This window comes from Sabethes cyaneus, chromosome 3 (assembly GCF_943734655.1).
Source record: "Sabethes cyaneus chromosome 3, idSabCyanKW18_F2, whole genome shotgun sequence".
Lineage (NCBI taxonomy): Eukaryota > Metazoa > Arthropoda > Insecta > Diptera > Culicidae > Sabethes > Sabethes cyaneus.
Genome location: NC_071355.1, coordinates 107,989,875 through 108,010,797, shown reverse-complemented (window position 1 = coordinate 108,010,797; position 20,923 = coordinate 107,989,875). Strand labels below are relative to the sequence as shown.

The window sequence follows — 20,923 nt, the reverse complement described above, 5'->3', positions numbered from 1 at the left end:
GGATTTGTTTACATTTGTTACATTGGACGAAATGAAAAGTGACGCGAGAATTATCTGTCATTTTTTCTTGTGGTAAAAATTGCGCCGGATATTATTCCGTACGGAAAAGTGACATTTCAATTCACTTGCATGTAAAACTGCGCCATCTGAAAATGAAACAATATTTCTTGTGAAGTGCATACTGGTAAAGAAATCGCAAAAGGAAAATCTTTTCTTTAGCATTTCTTGGCATATCTTTTTGCCCATTATTCTTTTCAGGTCGATACCAGGCTATACCTTTTCAAATGTCAATACACTTTGGCTTTGTATGTCGCGAATCTACAACTCTGTCAAAACCAAAACGAAAAGTTGACAGCGATTGTCAGTCAGCTTTGTCAGTTCAGAATTTTAATGAATTTATTTCCGTGTTATGGTAAATTGACAATATAGTATGTCGAAATGCAATCCAGAGATACGAAAAGTTTGTGGTCTGTGGCTAATTTGGCCAAAACGTTGAGACGCGAGTATTTGTTTATAACGAATGAAAAAGAAAATGTTCGTCATTTGCATGAAACCTTCGAAGAAAATGGATGCAACACTCTACAGGTTGGTTCCTCGAACAACTAATTGTGTGAAACTGATAGGTAGTGGGTGTATTGAAATGATAATTTTTAATATAACCAACAGATTGCCTGGATTTGCGCGCACCAGCGTCAAATTTTGAATAACCTTATATTGGCAAAACCAGATTTCAGTCCATCGGTATCATGTAATGGAGCCAACATGTTAACAAACGCTAAATTTGTTGATATTTACAAAAGCAATATTATAAAGTATCCACATACAGTAAGCATTGCTGAGCTAATTAATTATATACATGAATCGCCGGAAATTTTAGCCCATTGCTTATCAATAGCAGATCGCACTGATATTCCAATAAACTGTATAGATACAGTCGTTGGATTTATTGTGAATGGGTTATATGGCAGCATAATTCATTCGAAAGATGCGAAAGTAATCATTAAGTTACTTCAAATGCTGATTGAACTTCAAATCGTGGTAAGCGAAAATCCAAGAAGGTTACTTCGTTCAGGGTCATCCTCATTTACTCGGTTGTATCAGAAATACCATGAATCGTCCTTCGCACCAAGAATTTTTCTAAAGACTGTTTTATTCGAACCAATTATGTCTGTTCTAATGAGAGATGAATTAAAACTGGAAATAGATCCACACAGAGTAATTGCAGTTCAAAGCGTTGCTGAAAATGTAAAAATGTTTGGAGATGAAACATCCAGTGAATATGCGACAAATCTACAAAACTACAAACAGCAGATGATAAATCGATTGCATGTTATTGTATTGCAATTTATTAAGTCAATATGTGACAATTGGTGTTTGTTACCGCTAGCATTGCGATGGTTATCACAATCGATGTGCCATTTTTTATCCACAGCCAAATTTCCAAAAGAAGATGTTAATATAGTGATAACGGATATGATATTTACAAATTTCATCTGTCCTGCAATATTAAGTCCGAATATATATGGAATTATAGACGCACCTATATCAGAGAATACTCGCTTCAACCTTATTGTAATTGGACAAATCTTGCAAGCCTTGGCATTAATTGAATATCAGCCATTCGATGATAAATTGCGGGATTTATTCAATCGATTTGATAGAAACTGCATTAGTGACTTGTTAAAACAATTACATCAAGAGGAGTTCACTGGAAACTTCGAGTTCAGTGCATCGATTGAGCTTCACAATTCAAGTAAAATTGTGCTGGCGACACACAATGAACTTACAGCGTTAATAAAAGTACTAAAAACAACCATTGAGCAAGATGGAATGCAATTCTCGTTGGGTGAAAAGAGTAAAATTAAACAAATACTCGATCAATTGCCAGATCCTGCTGAAATAGTAACAGAGTTTCAAACAAAAACTGATAATTTACCGGTTCACAGCACTGGTACCAAACCCAAATCAAAGTTGAAGAGTCGTTTGTCAAAAGCCCGAAGTTTAAATAACTCGCCATTTCAATATTATCGTGAATCGGAAAATAAATCTTACATATGCAATAACAATAATAACAACAACAATAATAATAATCGAAATGACGAGGACACAATATTTATTATTCCACTATCAACGAATGAAGACAAAAAAATGCTAACCGAAGAAGAACTGCTGAACACTTTATCTGTAGCAATGGATTCAAAAGATTTAACAGAGCCTTATGTTGAACAAATGAACATGCAACGTAGTTCAAACAAAGCAGTAATTCCTGAACACAATGAAAGAGAAAAACCAAAATGTTTTGTACTCCCTCAAGATGATGCGTCAATTGGCAATACCTCTGACAATTTGGAGGCAGTCAGTGAAGCTCACAGTAACCACTCAGTAGCAAGCTCTTTAGAATTAGAGGAAGCAGATCAAAATGATAACGACAATCTCTCAGATATGATTTCTGCCAACGTATCCGGTAGAGGAACACCCAATATATCTGGACGTGACACTCCTTCATCACAAATTACAGAAGGGGGTGGAGAGGTTCAACAATTCGCAACTCCTCAGATGACCAAAATATTAAATAAAACTCGATCAGATATTGAGGATAAATTTTGCAAATTTGAAATAAAGAAACTAATTGAAGGAGATGAAACCATTTCAATTATTTCAGACACATGGAGCACCGATGTTCTTGCATCAGATTCGGAAGCAATTGAAACAAATGAAAGGAATTTTTCTACTCCTCTGATTCCAGCTACTCCTTTAATGCCGGGCGATCAAAATTACAATTCGCTCGGGAACTCCTTTGGCCAACTACGGATTACGAACATAGATATGGAAACACAGTCTGAATCGGCATGGAGCACTGATGCTGTGGTTGATGTAGATGATATTCAAAGTGTGATTACTCGTTCCGATGCTACTGATTTAGTTTCCAGGGATAACGAAATGCCTGTTATTCCAAATAATACTTCAATAGATGTATCGTTTTGTGCATTAAAAACTTCAAATCAAACACCAGCTACAGTCACTTGCAATTTGCTTTCACATAATCAATTGGATTTTTCTCGGAACGTAGCGTATGAAACAGTGCCCAAAAATGACGCTTTCTCAAACTCAATTGGTAAAAACATTGGAAATTGCCTGCAACCAAGTTGTATACCGAATCGCCAAAGTTCAACAGATAGTTATAATTCCAATAGTGGTTCGGAGAGCAAAGTAAAATCGAGTAGTAGCGATATTAATGATAATAAGTTTAAAAATAACTACGTTGAAAAAATGGGTTATCACAAATTACACAAAAGTAAGGATAAAATTTCTAATAATGCTAAGTGTATTGCACAGGAGAGCAATTCAACAGCTGAGTGTATATTAACTCATAGGATTGCAGTAAATCGTTCCGTTGAAACGCTTGATTACGGCTTTCCAATATTGAGCAATCATAATAATGCAAATTCGAATAATCCAGTGTTTCAAAGTGCTTCGGAACGATATGACATTAATAGCTTCGACGATGACTCACCGGTAGAACACAGACGACTATCCTCAGAGCAGCGAAATGCTAAATTTGATTCCAGGCGTAATGGGATGATTGATCTCTTCGGAAATATATCCTTTTCTAATCTGTTAAGTTTAGCTGATGATTCTATAGATCGAGGAATGCCATTTACGCCTTCGCACAGCTTACCAAAGGATGTAAGATACCACACCAGCGTTAGCGATTCTATGGTAAGTATTGAAGTGTATAGTTATAAATATTTGATTCTTACCATTAGAGTTGCCGCAGACTAGTTAATCTGATTTGTCGACCTATGGTAGTAGTAGTAGTAGTATTAGGGGAAAGCCACCATCATTTCAAGGACTTGCCAATGTATGTAGGTAGAATTACAGTGGATCCAAATTTGATTATCAAATGAATTTCACACTGATGCTGTTACAGAAGGGCCAAAAGGGATTGGGCGGACCCACAAGCAGAGGCACTTGTGCGCATTCCGGGGTTATAAGAGTCGCCTTCCAGCATTAGGATCCTTCCATGTAATAATCAATTTCGCTGTACCAACTTTAACCCACGTGATGATTTGTTTGTTTTGAGTTGAGAAGTGCCATATTTGCTTCAGACCTTAAGGATTCAGGTTGGCAATCCACTCCATCATCCAGCCTTCCACATTTATGATATCAATAATAATACTATTAATAATATGATATTAAGAGGAAATGTGGTATATATGGGTATATAATGAAGTGTGGTATATAATAGAACAATCTCACCAGCAGTCCTTCGTATGAAATAGAATAGCGTCCTTTGAAGTTCCATAAGTGCTTCTAATAGTTAATTTAATTTTTTCATTCTGGTATCCATGTGCAGTATTAAAACTCGTTTTGGCCAAAGTTTTTACTAAATAGCAGGAGATGCTTCATAAGCTAAAACGAAAAAAAAAAAATTAAAATAACTAAATTAGGCTTACCTATTAGCAAGGTCGTGTGGCTCCGCCGTCTGTCCAAAACCCCGGTTTTGAAATCAGGCAGCCGGGAACCACCCAGCATCGCACCTCCTAGCTTGGCTACTCAAAAGAGCATTACCAGGTATTGCCACGTGGAGGCGCTAGGTAGAGGCTTGGGATGGCTACAACTATATTGGACGCTCCTCATTTGCCTTCCCCATTTCATACCCGTTAATCTGATTTTTCGACCTATGGTCTACCAAAATTCCAACATCGACCACTTTTTACTTTTTTATGTTTACATTAAAAATATTTTTCTTCAACTTGTTCATTTTTTATCGATTGTACTAAATAAATACATTGTACTGTAACTGTACTGTTGTAATCAAAATTTAAATTTCACCAGACGATAGAGCTTTCAATTTCAAGAAACTCTTCCAAAGGTTCGATAAACCTAAAACCAAGTTTTCTCAGTCAAAACCCTAGTGCACACGTTTTCTTTGGTTTGGGGCTATTTTGCGCGCGAGTAACCGTGTTATAAAAGTTGGCGCGAGTGTTCGAGGATTAATATCTTTTGACCGGTAAAACCAATTCTTATGAAATTTTGCATATATATTCGTAGCGTCAAAACCTCTCATATGATATTAAAATAATTGAGATTAGGTAATTTATCTTGGTTAAAATCATTATATATTATTGTTAATTTTGGTGTGGTATATACGGTTGCTCATAACTTTCAAATTAAACGTCCAATCAAAAAGTCATTCAATAGTGATCTATTAGGATATATTATCTTTCAAATGAGACTAATAGCGCATAAATCGGTTTGGCCATCTCTAAGAAACAGGCGATAATTATTACCTTGTCAAAACAGGTTTTTAAGCATAACTTTTATACTACTTGTTTGTTTTCAATTAAAAATTCCTGAACAATTTAACTTTAATAAGGGCTTTCATTTGATACTAAGATCGTTGAAATCGGTCATGTAGTTTCGGAGAAACCCGTGTCACGTATTTTTCACATTTTTGCTTATAACTTTTAAACGAAACATCGTGTCACGAAACAACTCAATAGTGATCTACTAGACTATAACACCTTTCAAACAAAAGTAATAGCGAACGATTCGGCTCAGCCATCTCTGAGAAACAGGCGATAGAAAAAATCATTACATACATACACACACACAGACATTGCTCAAATCGTCGAACCCTATCGATTGGTATATGTGACTTAGCCCTCTGGGCCTCGGATCAATTTCGTGTTTTTCGACCAATTTTTAAACCTTTGTTATAGTATAACAAAGGTAACAATATTTTTCTTCGTTGTCATTGTGATGTGTTTTGCAAAGTTATAGAGCCTATTATTACAAGAAATTTTGCTAAAGACAGGAACCTTCTATCTCTGCAGCGAAGATAAAAATATCTTATGTATTGTATATGAATTTGTAAAATCAGTTTTTCTATTTTTGCTCTTTTTGCAATTTTTCATGTTGTAATACATGTACAATGTACAAGTAGTAAAAATACACAACTTTGCTGAAATACCTGTATGTTTGCTTGTTTAGGAACTGTAGAACTTTGATTATAAAGAATACCCTAATTTTGACTCCGAATTACTTGACTACCAGCAGACAGATACATTTTAAACATTTTACATTTGTTGATAGTTTTGCTGCATACATTTTCCCAACAATTTAAATTATTAATGCATTCAATAATTATGATATTTTGCTCACAATAAGTTTGTTGAAGAATATACGTTAGTTAAACAACGATTTGTAACTTTATAACAATATGGCGTTGAAAAACCTACACGTGTTGTATAAAATACAACAGCGTGAGTAACCGAAAGTTAATCAAAATTGATGAAAATTATTCAAGAAAACTCTATTGGTGTGATTCAAATAGAATGGCATTACAGGAAACTATGCATAGTTCAAAAACCTATAAACTAGACCTTTACTAGACAATTCATACGCTAAAGGATAAGATTTCCTCTTACAACTTACTTTTATTTGCACTTACTCAGATTAATAACAACTTACTTACCCTTACTCAGCAATTTCATGAAAAAAGATCTATCAAAGTTTAAGTGTTCCTATTTTGTTCAAATTTTCTAAACTTATTCAATTTTCAAAAATTTTATGTAAACCAACGCACTACGCAACGTTAACCGATAGATGAATTATGTTCAGAAGATGTGTCGATTTCTATCTCAAATAGCAAGTAAGATCGTATAACAAAGGTTCCTTTCACCACTAGGTGGATTAAATCGGGTTTTTTGATATGAAAAAATTGAATGTAAATGCGTTAGAAATTATTAATCAACGATTGCAATCATTTTATGCTTGAAAAGTCCGCCAAGAGCTATCCGTCCGGTGCAAGTAAGTTTTTGGCAACCTGCGGTAAGACGTAGTCCTGCGGCAATAAAAAATATTATTGTTCGAAACATTCTATAACAGCAAACTTTTTTTCATGAACACACTGAATGCATCATTTTTGCGTCATTTAAAGCATGTATGCGAAAACTGACTAATATTTAAGCATATTTTGTAACGGAAATATTTTGAGTTGCCAAAAACGGATAACTTTTGTTGCCAAAATCGAGGCATGCCAAAATCGAACCATGCCAAATTCGAAATCCTACTGTATTTCTATTCTTTGCGATTCTGTTCAAAGTTTGTCTGTGCCAAATCTCAAGGAAAAATTAAATAGAAAGCGAACATACCGCTACTACTGTGTTACCTGACTCATAACGCACCCCTATTTCCGAAATTCTAAAATTTCTCATGCTTTTATTTTTGGAGTAAACATGTAATTTCTTATGTTATAGAGTTGATATTTGCAGACTCTATTCGAATTTATGATTAATTAAACGAAAAACCACAAAGTTTGTGAGTTTCGAGACCCTCCCCCGTATATAACGTATATTCGTTATGAGTCAGAAAACACAGTAGTCGTTTTCCCAAATATCTATATCGACTTTGAATGTTTTGATTCGATAGAACTGCTTTCAAAGTTTTCAATTTCTTTGGTAGTTTTGCAATATGTTAAATAATGAAATATAAATAGATCGACCTTCCAACATTTATGCGATTTTCCTGGCCAAAATACACTTCTCAGATATCGATGCTTAGCCGTCTTAACCTTCCTAGTGCATTGGGGTCGTTTTCGACCCATCGGCATACTTACAAAGCTTGATACTCAGTAACAGTACGAGCTAGAGACTTGAAATTTTCTGCCTTTTCCTAACTTTGGAAAATTAGCATTGTGGGGGAGTTTCAGCTTTCAGCGACATCTAGAAGAGCCACAGTAAAAAAAGTTACCCGATCAGGAGGGCATAACAAGATAACATCAAATTTATAACACATTCTGATATTTATAACACATTGTGTTACAAATCGGAAATAAACTGATCAGGAAGTGAAAACAAAAGTTTCAAATTTGTAACAGATTTTGATAGTTATAACTCATTAAGTTATATAGGAGAATTAGGGCTTTGGCCACTACTAAAAATGTTACATATCATCACTGGTGTGCCCGGGACACACAATGGGGAACGTGCCATACATTTTCTATAAAATTTAACGCAAATTTTATGTGTAATTTCAAATCTGATTTCAAGCCAAATTTTACATACAATACCAGCCTAACTTCAAGTAAAATTTCAAGTACTATTTCAAGTCAAATTTCATGTTTATTTTGAATTCAATTTGAATTCTAAATTTAATTCGAATTTAATGTCCAATTTCAAGTTTAAATTTTGCAATATCAAATCCAATACCATGTCCATTTGACATGCAATTTCAAATGAAATTCAAAGTAAAATTTCGTGTCTAATTTCAAGTGCAATTGCAATCTAAGTCCTATTCAGTTGTTCAGTTTTCTGTGTTCAGTTTCAGTGCATCAGAACGAAATAACGATTACATGTAGCGAATTCTTATATCTATCAATTTTGCATTAAGAAAATTTTGTTGTCAATTCTAGACTTTTTTTGTTTATTTGGATAACAATTTTTTTAAGCATCCAACAACAGCAAGTATATAAAATGAAAACATAAACTATTGCAGTTAAAAATATACTCGATGTAAAATGCCGCTCCTGTTAAGCCATCTTTTATGTATTTTCTGCACTTTATTAGGTTCTAACAACGAATTGAAACGAACAACGAATTAGGATTAAAAAGAAAATCTCTCAAACTTTTATTTTGTTGGTAGATGCTTGGAACCAAACGTAATCGAGCAAACACATTATGAAAAAAATAATTAACGATAAAATAAAATGTTTTAGTTTTTTTCTCGGTTTACGTCTTGTTTACAAAATTTAAAAGCAACAAGTGTTTTCTCCAATCCTTTACTAACAAAACCTCGTATAATTGAGAAACATTTTCTTCCACGCATCATTAAAATAATTAGGTTCATAATTGTTTTTAATCTTTACTGTGGTTGGTTCCTACCAAAATCAGCAATAACATTTATAGAATCAAAACCTGAAATATAAAACTCATTTAAAAACAAAGTTTGAATGGCCAGGTTCACTTCAATATATTTTCTGGTATATTTGAAAGCACTTCGAGCAACACTGTCAGAACGGTGCAACACTGATAAAACGGATTCGATTTCTTTTTCTTGATCACAATCTCGTACCAAAAGAGATCTATTTATAGACAGCTCGAACAGCAAAAACTTACAACTGACAGAATAAGCTATCGGTCAAATCATATGAGCATTTAAACTACCTACATTCAAGAGTAGTTCTGGTACAGTGGTTAAGACGATGGCATCGTGTGCGGTATGTCGTGAGTTCAATTCCGACTGAAAGGGTGCGGTTTTTGAAATTGAAAAAATGTGTGAAAATCTTTTTTTGTTGCTATTTGTAAATGTTCCCGATAAATAGTTGTACTATTTTTGACAATTGGTCGGGAAAATGTCGATATAGCAGACAGAGGTAAAGAAGTTTTTGTTTTATCAAAATTATAACACAATTTGTTAGAAATACGGTAACAAATTTTGATATAATTTTGTTCAAAACATAACAAACTTTGTTATATTTTTGCTACCACTGCTAAGCAGTTTTGTTAGAATTTGAGTTATTTTAACCACTTGCAGTAGCTAAATTATAACAGCCGTTGTTAGCAAAAAATCGGTCGAAAAATAACAGGATCAGTTATAATTTTGTTATGCCCTCCTGATCGGGTACATATTATGCATTAAGGGTCGAAAACGAGCCAAGTTTTGAAATTGCTCTCATTCATCCATTTTCAATCCGAATTTCGTTTTCTTTACCTCGTTTGAAAGATATGGCCAAAAACTAGTACCCAAGGTATGTTGGGGAATATTTGTTGACTGATGGCCACTTCTGCGACGGTTCCGGAACACCCCCTACCAGGTCCCGGGGAACATTTTTATATTTTGAGATAATTCATTTTGCGGCACATAAAATCACATTGGCTTGATAAAATAAGACTAGTGGAAGTACAATGGGGACATTTTGGATCCGAATGGCCACTTTCCCATCAGTTACGGAACATCCGGTACCTGGTTTTTTAGGCCATTTTTGAATTTTAGGATGATTTCTATTGCGGCACGTCAAATTTCATCACATTGATAACATAAGACTATTGAAAATATAATAAACACATGTTGAAGGCAAATGGCCACATCAGCATTGGTCCTGGAACATCAGGTACCCGGTTTTTGGGGACATTTTTGTATTTTAGGATAACTCATAATGCGACATATCAAATCACATCGGCTTGATAAAATAAGACTGATGGAAGTAAAACAATGTCATTTAGAAGCCAAATGGCCACTTTACCATCGGTACTGGGTCATCCGGTACCAGTTTTGGGGGACATTTTTGGCTTTTGAGATAATTCACCATGCGGCACCTCAAATCACATCGCGTTGATAAAATAACAACAATGGAAGTATAATGGGGCGTCAGCCGCATATAATCCGGTACCCGGCATTTATAATGAACCGTAAAACGGGTAACTTGGGGCATATGAATTACCCTGTAATCCAAAAATATCCCCAAAACCCGGATACCGGATAGTCCGGAACCGATGATGAAATGGTAATTTTGGCTCCAAAATTTTTCCATTGTACTTCCATTAGTGTTATTTCATCAAGCCAATGTAATTTGATGTGGCGCATGATGAATTATTCTATCCAAAAATGTTCTCATAAACCGTGCACCCGATGTTCCGGAACCGATGATGAAATGGCCATATGTCTTCAAATGGTCCCCATAGCTCTTGGAACTGTTTTATTTGATCAAGGCGTTGTGATTTGATGTGCCGCAAGATGAATTATTTCATAATCCAAAAATATCCCGCGGAACCAGGTACCGGATGTTCCAGAACCGATGGTAAAATGGCCATTTGGCTTCTAAATGACCTTATTTTATTTTCATCAGTCTTATTTAATCAAGCCGATGTGATTTGATGTGTCGCAAGATGGGTTATCCTAAAATACAAAAATGGCCCCAAAACCCGGGTACCGGATGTTCCGGGACCAATGCTGATGTAGCCATTTGCCTTCAAAATGTCTTTATTATACTTTCAATAGTCTTACGTTATCAAGCTGATGTAATTTGACGTGTCGCAAGATAAATCATCCTAAAATTTAAAATTGTCCTCAAAAACCGGGTACCGTATGTATGTTTTTGGCCGCTTGGGTCCAAAATGTTCCCATTGCCCTTCCATTAATCTTATTTTGTCAAGCCAATGTGATTTGATGTGCCACAAAATGAATTATCTCAAAACATAAAAATGTTCGTGGGTGTTCCGGAACCGACGCAAAAGTGGCCATCAGTCAACAAATATTCCCCAACATACCTTGGGTGCTAGTTTTTGGCCATAGCTTTCAAACGAGGTAAAGAAAACGAAATTTGGATTGAAAATGGATGAATGAGAGCAATTTCAAAACTTGGGTCGTTTTCGACCCTTAATGCATAATATATAACTTTTTTCTAATGCATTAGGAAGGTTAAGATTTAGGCACGGCAATTAACATTATATGAATTGTAACTCTGTGTTGTAACTGTAACAGGTATCCCGATCAGGAGGGCATAACAAGATAACATCAAATTTATAACACCTTCTGATATTTATAACACATTGTGTTACAAATCGGAAATAAACTGATCAGTAAATGAAAACAAAAGTTTCAAGTTTGTAACAGATTCTGATAGTTATAACTTATTGAGTTATATAGGAGCAATAGGGCTTTGGGCACTACTAAAAATGTTACATATCATCACTAGTGTGCCTGGGACACACACTGGGGCACGTGCCATACCTTTTCTTGTAATTTCATATCTCGGCTAACCGACCTAAATCTCAGTTCCGCATGTAGAATGTAATATAGTTTAAGTTGGATATAGGGTAAAAGCACCAGTTTTGGCCATAGTTTGTCAAACATTCAACGTTATCGATCCTTTTCCATCAAAACCGACTAAACTAAATAAGTTTAATATCATCAATAGGTAATTTCCGCTGTAATCTTCATACTGTATTAGTTGATGTGAGGAAAATATACTTTTTTGTTTTAATTTTTATCGAATGAAAAATCTCTGGTGGGTTCCTATTTTGGCCATATTGTTCTAGCATTCGCCACTCTGTGTTCCTATTTTGGCCACCCTGCTGAAAAAGTGTCGCAAAACATGATAAATGTACCGGGTAATCTATTTTACTGAATGAGTCATCTTTTTAATACAAAATTGCATCGTACCAGTATTGCAACCGGATATTTAACGCCCTCATTACTTTCGCAAGACTTACAAATTGGTTTTCTAGAAAAAAGATCAAAACAATAGCTGATATTACAGCTTCAGGAGTATGACGGGTCATGAAACACAAGAACCATTTCCTGCCTAACGTATACGAATGTTAACAAAAATGTGAATATTTTATACAATGTGGAATCTACCAGGACAATTGTTTTTTAATGGAGTACACGAGGGTTTTCATTTAGAAAACCCTTCACTTTGTACAACAAATTACGGCGCTGTACTGGAAAACCGCGTCGTTGCATTTCAATGAGCCAGGCAACAATCTTTTCCTCTTCCGCTTGGGAAAGTACCGTTCCGAGACCCCGTGTTGTGCTTTTCTGCCACTTTCCACTCATGCGGTATCGAATTGTAGACCTCGGAATACCGCATTTTTGGCAGGCCGCGTATACCGAAGTTGTTGATGTATCCTCAATACAGGGCTGAAGTGTACTTTCATTATATGCCTGACTGGCAATGTTTTTGGATGACGCCATCGAATCGTATGCAATCTTCAACAAAAATATCAAATGATCAGTCACCTTATTCATAAATCAATGAATATAGTACTTACTGTCTTCCAGTGGTAAAAACGGAATAATTGTTGATGAACCACAATCAAGATTTCAGAACTAAATAACGTATGGCGAAAACGAGCACGTGAAACTTGAAATCGGTTTGACAGATGGCCAAAAGCGGAACAGTGAATGTTTTTGGCCTCCTATGATTAAACGTCTTTTTTTTTAAGAAAAAAGACTATTTTACGTTTATTAAAAGATCGATGATTTGTTAAATAACCCATTATACCAGATGTGAAAACCAATGAAAAATAAATAATTTTGGATAAAAGTTATTATGTATTGAAAATTGCTTTCATACTATGCTGACAATAGATTATGTGGGAATTTAGTAGAGGTCAATTTTTTTCTGCTTTCCTGATAGGATATTAATTCTCATGGATTAGTTTTTAGGCAAATTATGTGGAGAAATATCAAGAATTTGATTTATTTTAGTTTAAACTTGTGCTATTGACCATATAATTTCACAATTAACAGTTAAACTCAAGTATGGCCAAAACGGGTACTATGGCTAAAACCGGTGTTTCTGCCCTATGTGTAGTATGCAGTATTGCACAATTTACCTTTACGTGTAGCATGTGTCTCGTAATGCGGAATGGAGCGGAAATAAACGGATCTGATTTTAAATCAAGTCCGTTTAGGCCGAAGCACCGGGAGGGCTTACTCAGTTCCCTAGATGAAATGCTGGTATGCACTGAAATTTCTCAAGAAAACTGAAACCAAATCCTACCCACCATTCATGAGTTTTTGACTTACTCAGGAAAATCAAAATTTATCGCTAGTTAGAACCAGGGATGATTCAATCACTTTAACTCAATTTTGATTCATTTGACAGTACCGTCTTAACGGGGCCAAATATGACAAAGTTATATATGGGACATTTGAGGGGCTCTGTAGCCGCAAGGTTACCGAGTCTGCTTTGGCAAGTGAATGGTCGTGGGTTCGAATCTTAGTAGAATCAGGCCATTCGATGTTCAAAGCGACTTTAGTATGGGTTTATTCTCAGGCCCCTCATTTACCCTTCCTTAATGCTGAATTCTATGTTATCCCGATAAGGCCTATTGACAGTGCAAAATGAGACCCTTATAGCACAGACAAACAGACGAGACACTCGCGTAAATTCCATCGTCCAATAAAAAACCACTCATTTTTCAAAAAAGCATGTTTCGCAACATGACCTCACCGCTGCGCGCGAGTGTTGCTTCGAGATTTCAGTATAAAACCATACAAATGTAAAAACCCTACAGCATAAAACCGTGCAAATGCAAGCTACTCCGCGACATGCATAACAGAGGGTGCTAGTGTGCAAGCAAAATGTGTAGGACGATGGTTTTTAAAGGATTTTCTTCTATGTGTCATGTCAGTTCGTCAGTGCTTATAGTTAAATTCACTGGTGTGCTGTGCCAGGGATGGCTATAATTGGGGACAGCGCTATAATGTGGAACAAGGTGGGTAAAGTAGAGAAAGCATTGAAAGAAGGGTAAAACCCAATTACACACAAGCACGCATGAAATTCAATAAGCATATCGCTCACTCAATGGCGATTATAGCAAAGAAAGCAGCGCAGGTCATACAGCAAACACCCGGGCGATATCACAATAGATCGATACTGGTCGCAGTGATGAGTCCATACAAAAAAAAATGGGACATTTGTAGAACAGGTTATTATCTATAATTTTGCTGAATAAAGTTTTGCTGTATCTTTTGTAGTTACGGCGCTACAATGCTAGTATCTTATTAGTGACTAAATGAACGTTCATTTAGTCACTGATGAGTTACTAGCGTTGTAGCACCGTAACTACAAAAGATTCATGCAAAACTTTGTTCAGAAAAATGGTAGATTAGAACTAGTTCTACAAATGTCCCATAAATAATTGTCATATTTGGCTCGGCTGAGGCGGTACTGTCAAATGAATGAAAATTGAGTCAAAGTGATCGAACCATCCCTGGTTAGAACGAACGAGTGTTCAAAAATGATGTGATGTCTTTATTTGCGTAATCGAGACATTTTCTATGGGATTGCCATAGAATTTGTGGCTGTTATGCGATTATGAACAGCACAGCACTGAAAAATATACACACACGTACATGTATACATGTGTATATATACGCATGTATGAGTGTGCATGGGTGTATAGGTATGAATGAATATATGTTTGAGTGTTCTATGATGAGTCGGAATTTTTTCTTAGACCTATGCTGCCAAACTACAATTATTATTGGGCAGGAATTTATAGTCAGTAGCTGTGTTTCCTGTGTCAGTTTCCTATGTTATTACTATTATTACTAATATTGCTATCGGTGTTGTTACTGTCACCTCTATTGTATTGTTTTGGATGTAATTAATTATAATTATTATTGTTATTTTCTCATTGCCCTCCTTTATTAGAATGATTTGCATGTCTTGTGACTAACCGCGTTAACGGTATTCAACTAACAATATAAAATTATCATGAATGACGCTGTTTATCTCCCAAAGACCCTCCTAATGCTGATGAGCTACTGTCGGAGAGTCCATCAAGTCGGTGGCAACTCACCGGCGGCCTGCTCCATTCTCCATTCTTGCTGCTGTCGTCGTGGTCGGACTCAATGGATCTCTCGAAAAGCTTTATAGCCTCGATATGCATTTTGTTCTGTCCATTGCCCAATCCTGGCAGACTTCAACTGGAATTCCACTTCTAACTAAATATTTTTAGAGTATAGCTCTTCAAGTAAAAACAGGTATTCGATTCTCTGGCTGATTCAAGCGATAGCGAAGGGCTGTCCTCAATATACCGTCATTCCCACTTCCTAAAATATGGTCATAGTACATAATATATGGCCATGGTATGAGGATTTTTTCGATTCAATACCATTCTCACAGAATTATAAACTTCGTTAACATCTTATTAAGTCTTGCTTCAGTAACAGCTTGCACTTAAGACTTAACAGGGCATATATACATATCTCCAAGTGAAGTTCTACTTGATCCACCTCATCCTTTCTTAGTTACAGAATTGCTTCGATTTGACCACGGTCTGAAGAGCATACCGACAAATCGGTTGACTTCCGCTACAAATAGGCAATTACTGCCACCGGGAATAATACGAGCGAGTACCAGTCCCCATTATATCGCATCTGCTCTATTTTTCGGAAGTTCAAGTAGTTTTTCGATAGTTCTGAGCGATAATATTGCTCTTGAATAATATTCCGCACAAAATATTCGAAAATTAACGCCAACAGCTACAATACTGCAAAGATGGTAGATAAACAAGCGGCTGTGGCTTTTAATGAGCTTAGGTGGTAGAACAGTGCTGCGCTGGGTTGCCGACCGTGATGACATGGGTAGTTGGAGACATGAGTAGCGTCCATCCTAGCGAGTAGTTAGACGGTAGTAGTATAGGTGATGGACAGACATAGAATTCTCGTAATATTACTAACCCGAAAATTGCAACATGTCAACATGTTGACTAAAATTTTCCCTCTTCTCTTTTTCTTCTCTTTTTCGTTGTCTGATTTCGGTCGTTGCTCCTCACGACGAGCCTAACGTTGTCGTGGGGGCAACGAGGGATCAGCTACAGGTTGAAGACGTTGGAACGGACGACGTGAAGTCAACGTAGGCCTTAAGTTATTACGAATATACAGGTACCACAAGACTGACACAGGCAGAGAAGCAGATAAACAAAAGGAAGGAGAATTTCAAGATAAGTACAGTCATTGTTATTGCTTGTACAATTATAGCGGGGATGGAAAGAGTCAAGTTCTGTCATTCTTCTTCCTCCTCATTAATTCATCATCACCAACGCATTATGGCACTAGCGTTGTCCGCACGGACTCTTTTATCATTATCACAACCACCTTCTCTCAGCCTTGGACAGATTTGGCTCTAACTGCCACACCTCGTGCTGCAAACAGGAACAGAAACAGAATTTCAAATCTGATTTCAAGCCAAATTTTACATGCAATACCAGCCTAACTTCAAGAAAAATTTCAAGTTCAATTCCAAGTCCTATCTTCCTGGGCTTGGTGGATCCAGCCTTTGGACGCGTACTTCCGGTTCGCGGATGGGAGTGGGAGCTAAATAGGAGTCTTTTTATTTTTTTCCCTTTCTTTTTTTCCTTTCTTTTAGTTTTATTCTGACTCTGTTTAGTCTCTTATGTGGGCGGTGTTTATACGATTCTATATCCATGCAAGTTGACTTCAGTGATTCTTGGGATCTAGAGTTGAAGAACACTGTCTCGCATTCGCATGTCGACCAGACCACCAGTTTTTTTGTTTTTTTTAATAATTTATTGATTATTATATGTTACTTATAATATTTTACTTATCCAAATTTTACTTATTTTAATATGATAATAAAATATTTTTATATATAGAGGAGAGACGTCTAACAGTGACACTTTTTTTCCAAAAATTTTTTTTTGATGATAGCTAACAACGCGCTCTTCAATCTATTTGAAAGGTGCATCCTTCTAGTTACTTGAAAAAAGTTTTAGTCGTTTTGGTTATAAGCTAAATTAGTTACAACCGCAAACGTGGAGGTGTATTTTGTCTCACTGTTAACCAATAGGTGGGAAGAGTGAGACAACGAGTATTGCATACTGAGACACCAATTTGAAATCGATTTAAACCATATTTTTGGGTAATAAAGAACATGTTTATTGTGTCGTGTTGTTTATTGTGTCTATAAAGCATACATTATTATGGGTATGATTGAAAATACCGATTATTTTCACACATACATTTATGCTCATATAAAGGACAAATCTTGGACATCTGACTTTTAACTGGCACTTCAGAATTCATTTACAGTCAATTCCTATGGATTGATTTGCAATTGAACACAAAAAAAAATTTGAAAAAATTTGCATGGCAAAAGTTATGTCTCAGTGTCACCCACGACTCTGTGTCTCACCGTTGCCAATAGGAATGTTTTATGAAAAATAGTGAAGTAGCGTAGTTAGCAAACAATTCGATTGTTATATTTTTTCAAATATTTATTCTTATTAGTATTTGATGCCATGCAGTAATTTTAATTTTAATTTAATATGTATTTTGTTGTTGAAAATCACTTGAAAATGATTGCAACAAAATTTACTTTGAGCCCCCCAAAACTAATTTTTGTTGGAAAATATGTTAAAAAATCAACAAATTTTTCTGAAACTACATTATGCAATGTAGGTTCACAAACTTGACTTTGCATGAAAATATCATGGATCTTGAATGTTTTATGACGTAGCTATTCCCGTTGACTCACTGTTCCTGTTGTCTCACTGTTGGCTACTCTCCCCTATAAATATATAAATTTCCTTTTTTAACTAAGTTTACCAACTAATATTACAATCAAAACAAACTGACTAAAATCCCATTTCTTTTATTTAATTTTTTTCGTTTTAACCTCGTCTTCCACAATGTATTGATGTGTGTGAGAGGCAACGAGGGTATTACAGGTCATTACAGAGGAAAGAATTTTGGATGAAGATTACGCTGATGACGAACAATCATGTAATCACTAGAACTAGAACGTGGCCAAAGAAAGACAGGAAGGAGAATTGATCGAAACAGATTCAAAATACAAGGTGGGACCGGAAAACTGAGGTTGGTAGCGAGGATCACTCCAGGTACCCTGCATAGCAGGTATGTGGGTGCAAGGTATGGTATGTGTCCCCAACAGCGTTTCAATTACAGAACTGCATGGCGTTTGCATCATCTATACGCTGCAGTTTCATTATGTTTTTGCATTCAACACCGTTTCGAGCTATTCACTGTCATTTGGCATCGAAGACCAGGATCCGTTTAATTGGCACGATTATTGTTCTCAGATGCCGGGCCTCTCTCTGCCTTGACGCAGCAGGGACGTTATAGATATTTCTTTCTGGCGACCTGATCTCCTTGACCCCCTTAAGCGCCAAAAATAAAAATGAAAATGAAAAGCGAACATAATACAGCAAGACAACGCATGACGAACTATGACACAAAGACCTTACTGAGCAATCCTGGCTGATATTGGTCCTCTTGGTCCGAGGAACGGTGCTCAATTGACCGAAGAATGTCAGTCCGGTGACCTACTCAGCTTGCTCGCGAGCCGGACCGAGACCCAATCAGCAATACGCTACAGTCCATCAACTCGCTAATAAAAGACTCAAAAAGGCTATGACCAAGTTTAAAAATTCTAAAATTTTATGAAGTAACTTAAAATCGACAAAGCACCACCAAGTTCAAATTTGTTTCCTGACTTGGTTTTTAACTAAGAAGAACTCGACGTGACGTACCTATTCATTCGACCTTATCACACGTCTTCAGACACATATTCAGCCACCATGGAAAACCACATTGCACTAAAGTCAATTTGTTTTATTTTAGAAACCTATCTAAAGACAGTACTGGCCAACCACTGTTCAACCGGCCAACATAGGCTAGTCCGTCTGGAGTACTGTTGCAAGATAGAAGCTAAAATTTATTCTTCCTTGAGTTGAGCCTTGAAAATCAAGCTGTCAGGCAGCTCCAACTCAACACCCCACAAAAAAAGTTCAGTTTTAAGTCCTGTTTCAAGTCAAATATGTTTATTTTGAATTCAATTTGAATTCTAAATTTAAGTCCAATTTAATGTCAAATTTCAAGTTTAAATTTTGGTCCAATATCAAATCCCATACCATGTCTATTTGATATGCAATTTCAAATGAAATTCAAATTTCAAATTGTAATCTAAGTCCTATTTTATGTTCAGTTTCAGTGCATCAGAATCAGAACGAAATAAGGATTACATGTAGCGAATTCTTATATCTATCAATTTTGCATTAAGAAAATTTTATCGTCAATTTTAGACAGTTTTGGTTGTTTTGATAACAATTTTTTTAAGCATCTGACAACAGTAAGTGTATGATATTAAAACATAAACTATTGCAGTTAGAAAGCCATCTTTTAGGTATTTTCTGCACTTTATTAGGTTCTAACAACGAATTGAAAAAACCCGAATTAATCCACCTAGCGGCGTGACCTAGCCTTTCTACTGCCACAAGAATCATTATTTAATTTCTCAGGAACATCTATGTATAATTAACTTGACTATATTTTTAAATATCCGTTCCGTATTCCTCAAAATCCTTATTTGCCAGTAAAATTCCCAACGTATTGCGTAGAATAATTAAATTTTCTTTCCTTGGGTGAGTAAATACTTGTAACACCTTATTTAGTTTTATAATCGGTCGGCCTTAACTTTCGGGCTTCAGAGCCACATACGAAATTTGTTTTAATTGACAATATGAAATATGTGTTCATAGCAGATTTTTTGATATTAATACCATGCGTTCAAAAGTTAGAATCTTTGAAAAACAAGAGTTCAGAAAAATTATTATTATACTTCGCTTTTGAAGAAAAAGGATATCGACAGCAAAATGATTAATCTCAAAATTTTACTATTAGTTTGCTTAGCTTCAATTTTGCAATATACCAGTATTACAAAAAATAACTTAATAGAGCATTAGATATGAAAAAGAGAAATTGAACTTTTTCTTAGCTGGCGCTCCTTCAGATAATTATTTTTGCATGAAAATCAAAACTTAAGCTTCTTTTGAATGTACTTTCATGAAAAGATAGTCATTAGCTTCATCGCATCGTTTTTACAATGTAAGAGGGTTAGGAAAACAAGATGAGGTCGAAAAATAGTGCAAAAGCTGCGCCATAAACATGCTTGAGAATAGGAAATATGATTGATATGATTTCCAGTGCTTGTCATTTTCGATTTATTTATTAAAATATGATACATGACATAAGACCTCTGTCCTTTAAAATGTCACTAACGAAAACAAATCTTACAAAATTACTACCGTGCAACGTTTACTTTCTATTTTTCATATAACATTTCTAAGCTCTATCATCTATTGATTAAAAAGAGCATATATTGATGCGCAAAATTTGTTTGAAATTTGTATAAATTTATTTGGAAAAATCAACTCACTAGTATTTTTAATCCTATACACCACTATACCTACATGCTTAAATTAACTGCTTTTCTTCGCTTTTTGCTTTTCTTGTACAATTGTGAGTAACAGCAAGTGAACAAAATGACAATTGAAATCTGAAATCAATACATACATACATACATACATACATACATACATACATACATACATACATACATACATACATACATACATACATA

General features: G+C 35.6%; 1 protein-coding gene across 1 annotated transcript in view; it reads left to right on the top strand.

The window, feature by feature from the left end:
- The first annotated feature begins 332 nt into the window (after positions 1 to 332).
- Positions 333 to 20,923, top strand: part of LOC128742721 (receptor-mediated endocytosis protein 6 homolog) — a 73,258-nt gene continuing 52,667 nt past the window's right edge. Inside the window, exons 1-2 of the mRNA XM_053839167.1 lie at positions 333 to 585; positions 667 to 3,720. Coding sequence (XP_053695142.1) covers positions 439 to 585; positions 667 to 3,720 — 3,201 coding nt within the window. The 5' untranslated portion in view covers positions 333 to 438. The remainder of the gene's footprint in view (positions 586 to 666; positions 3,721 to 20,923) is intronic.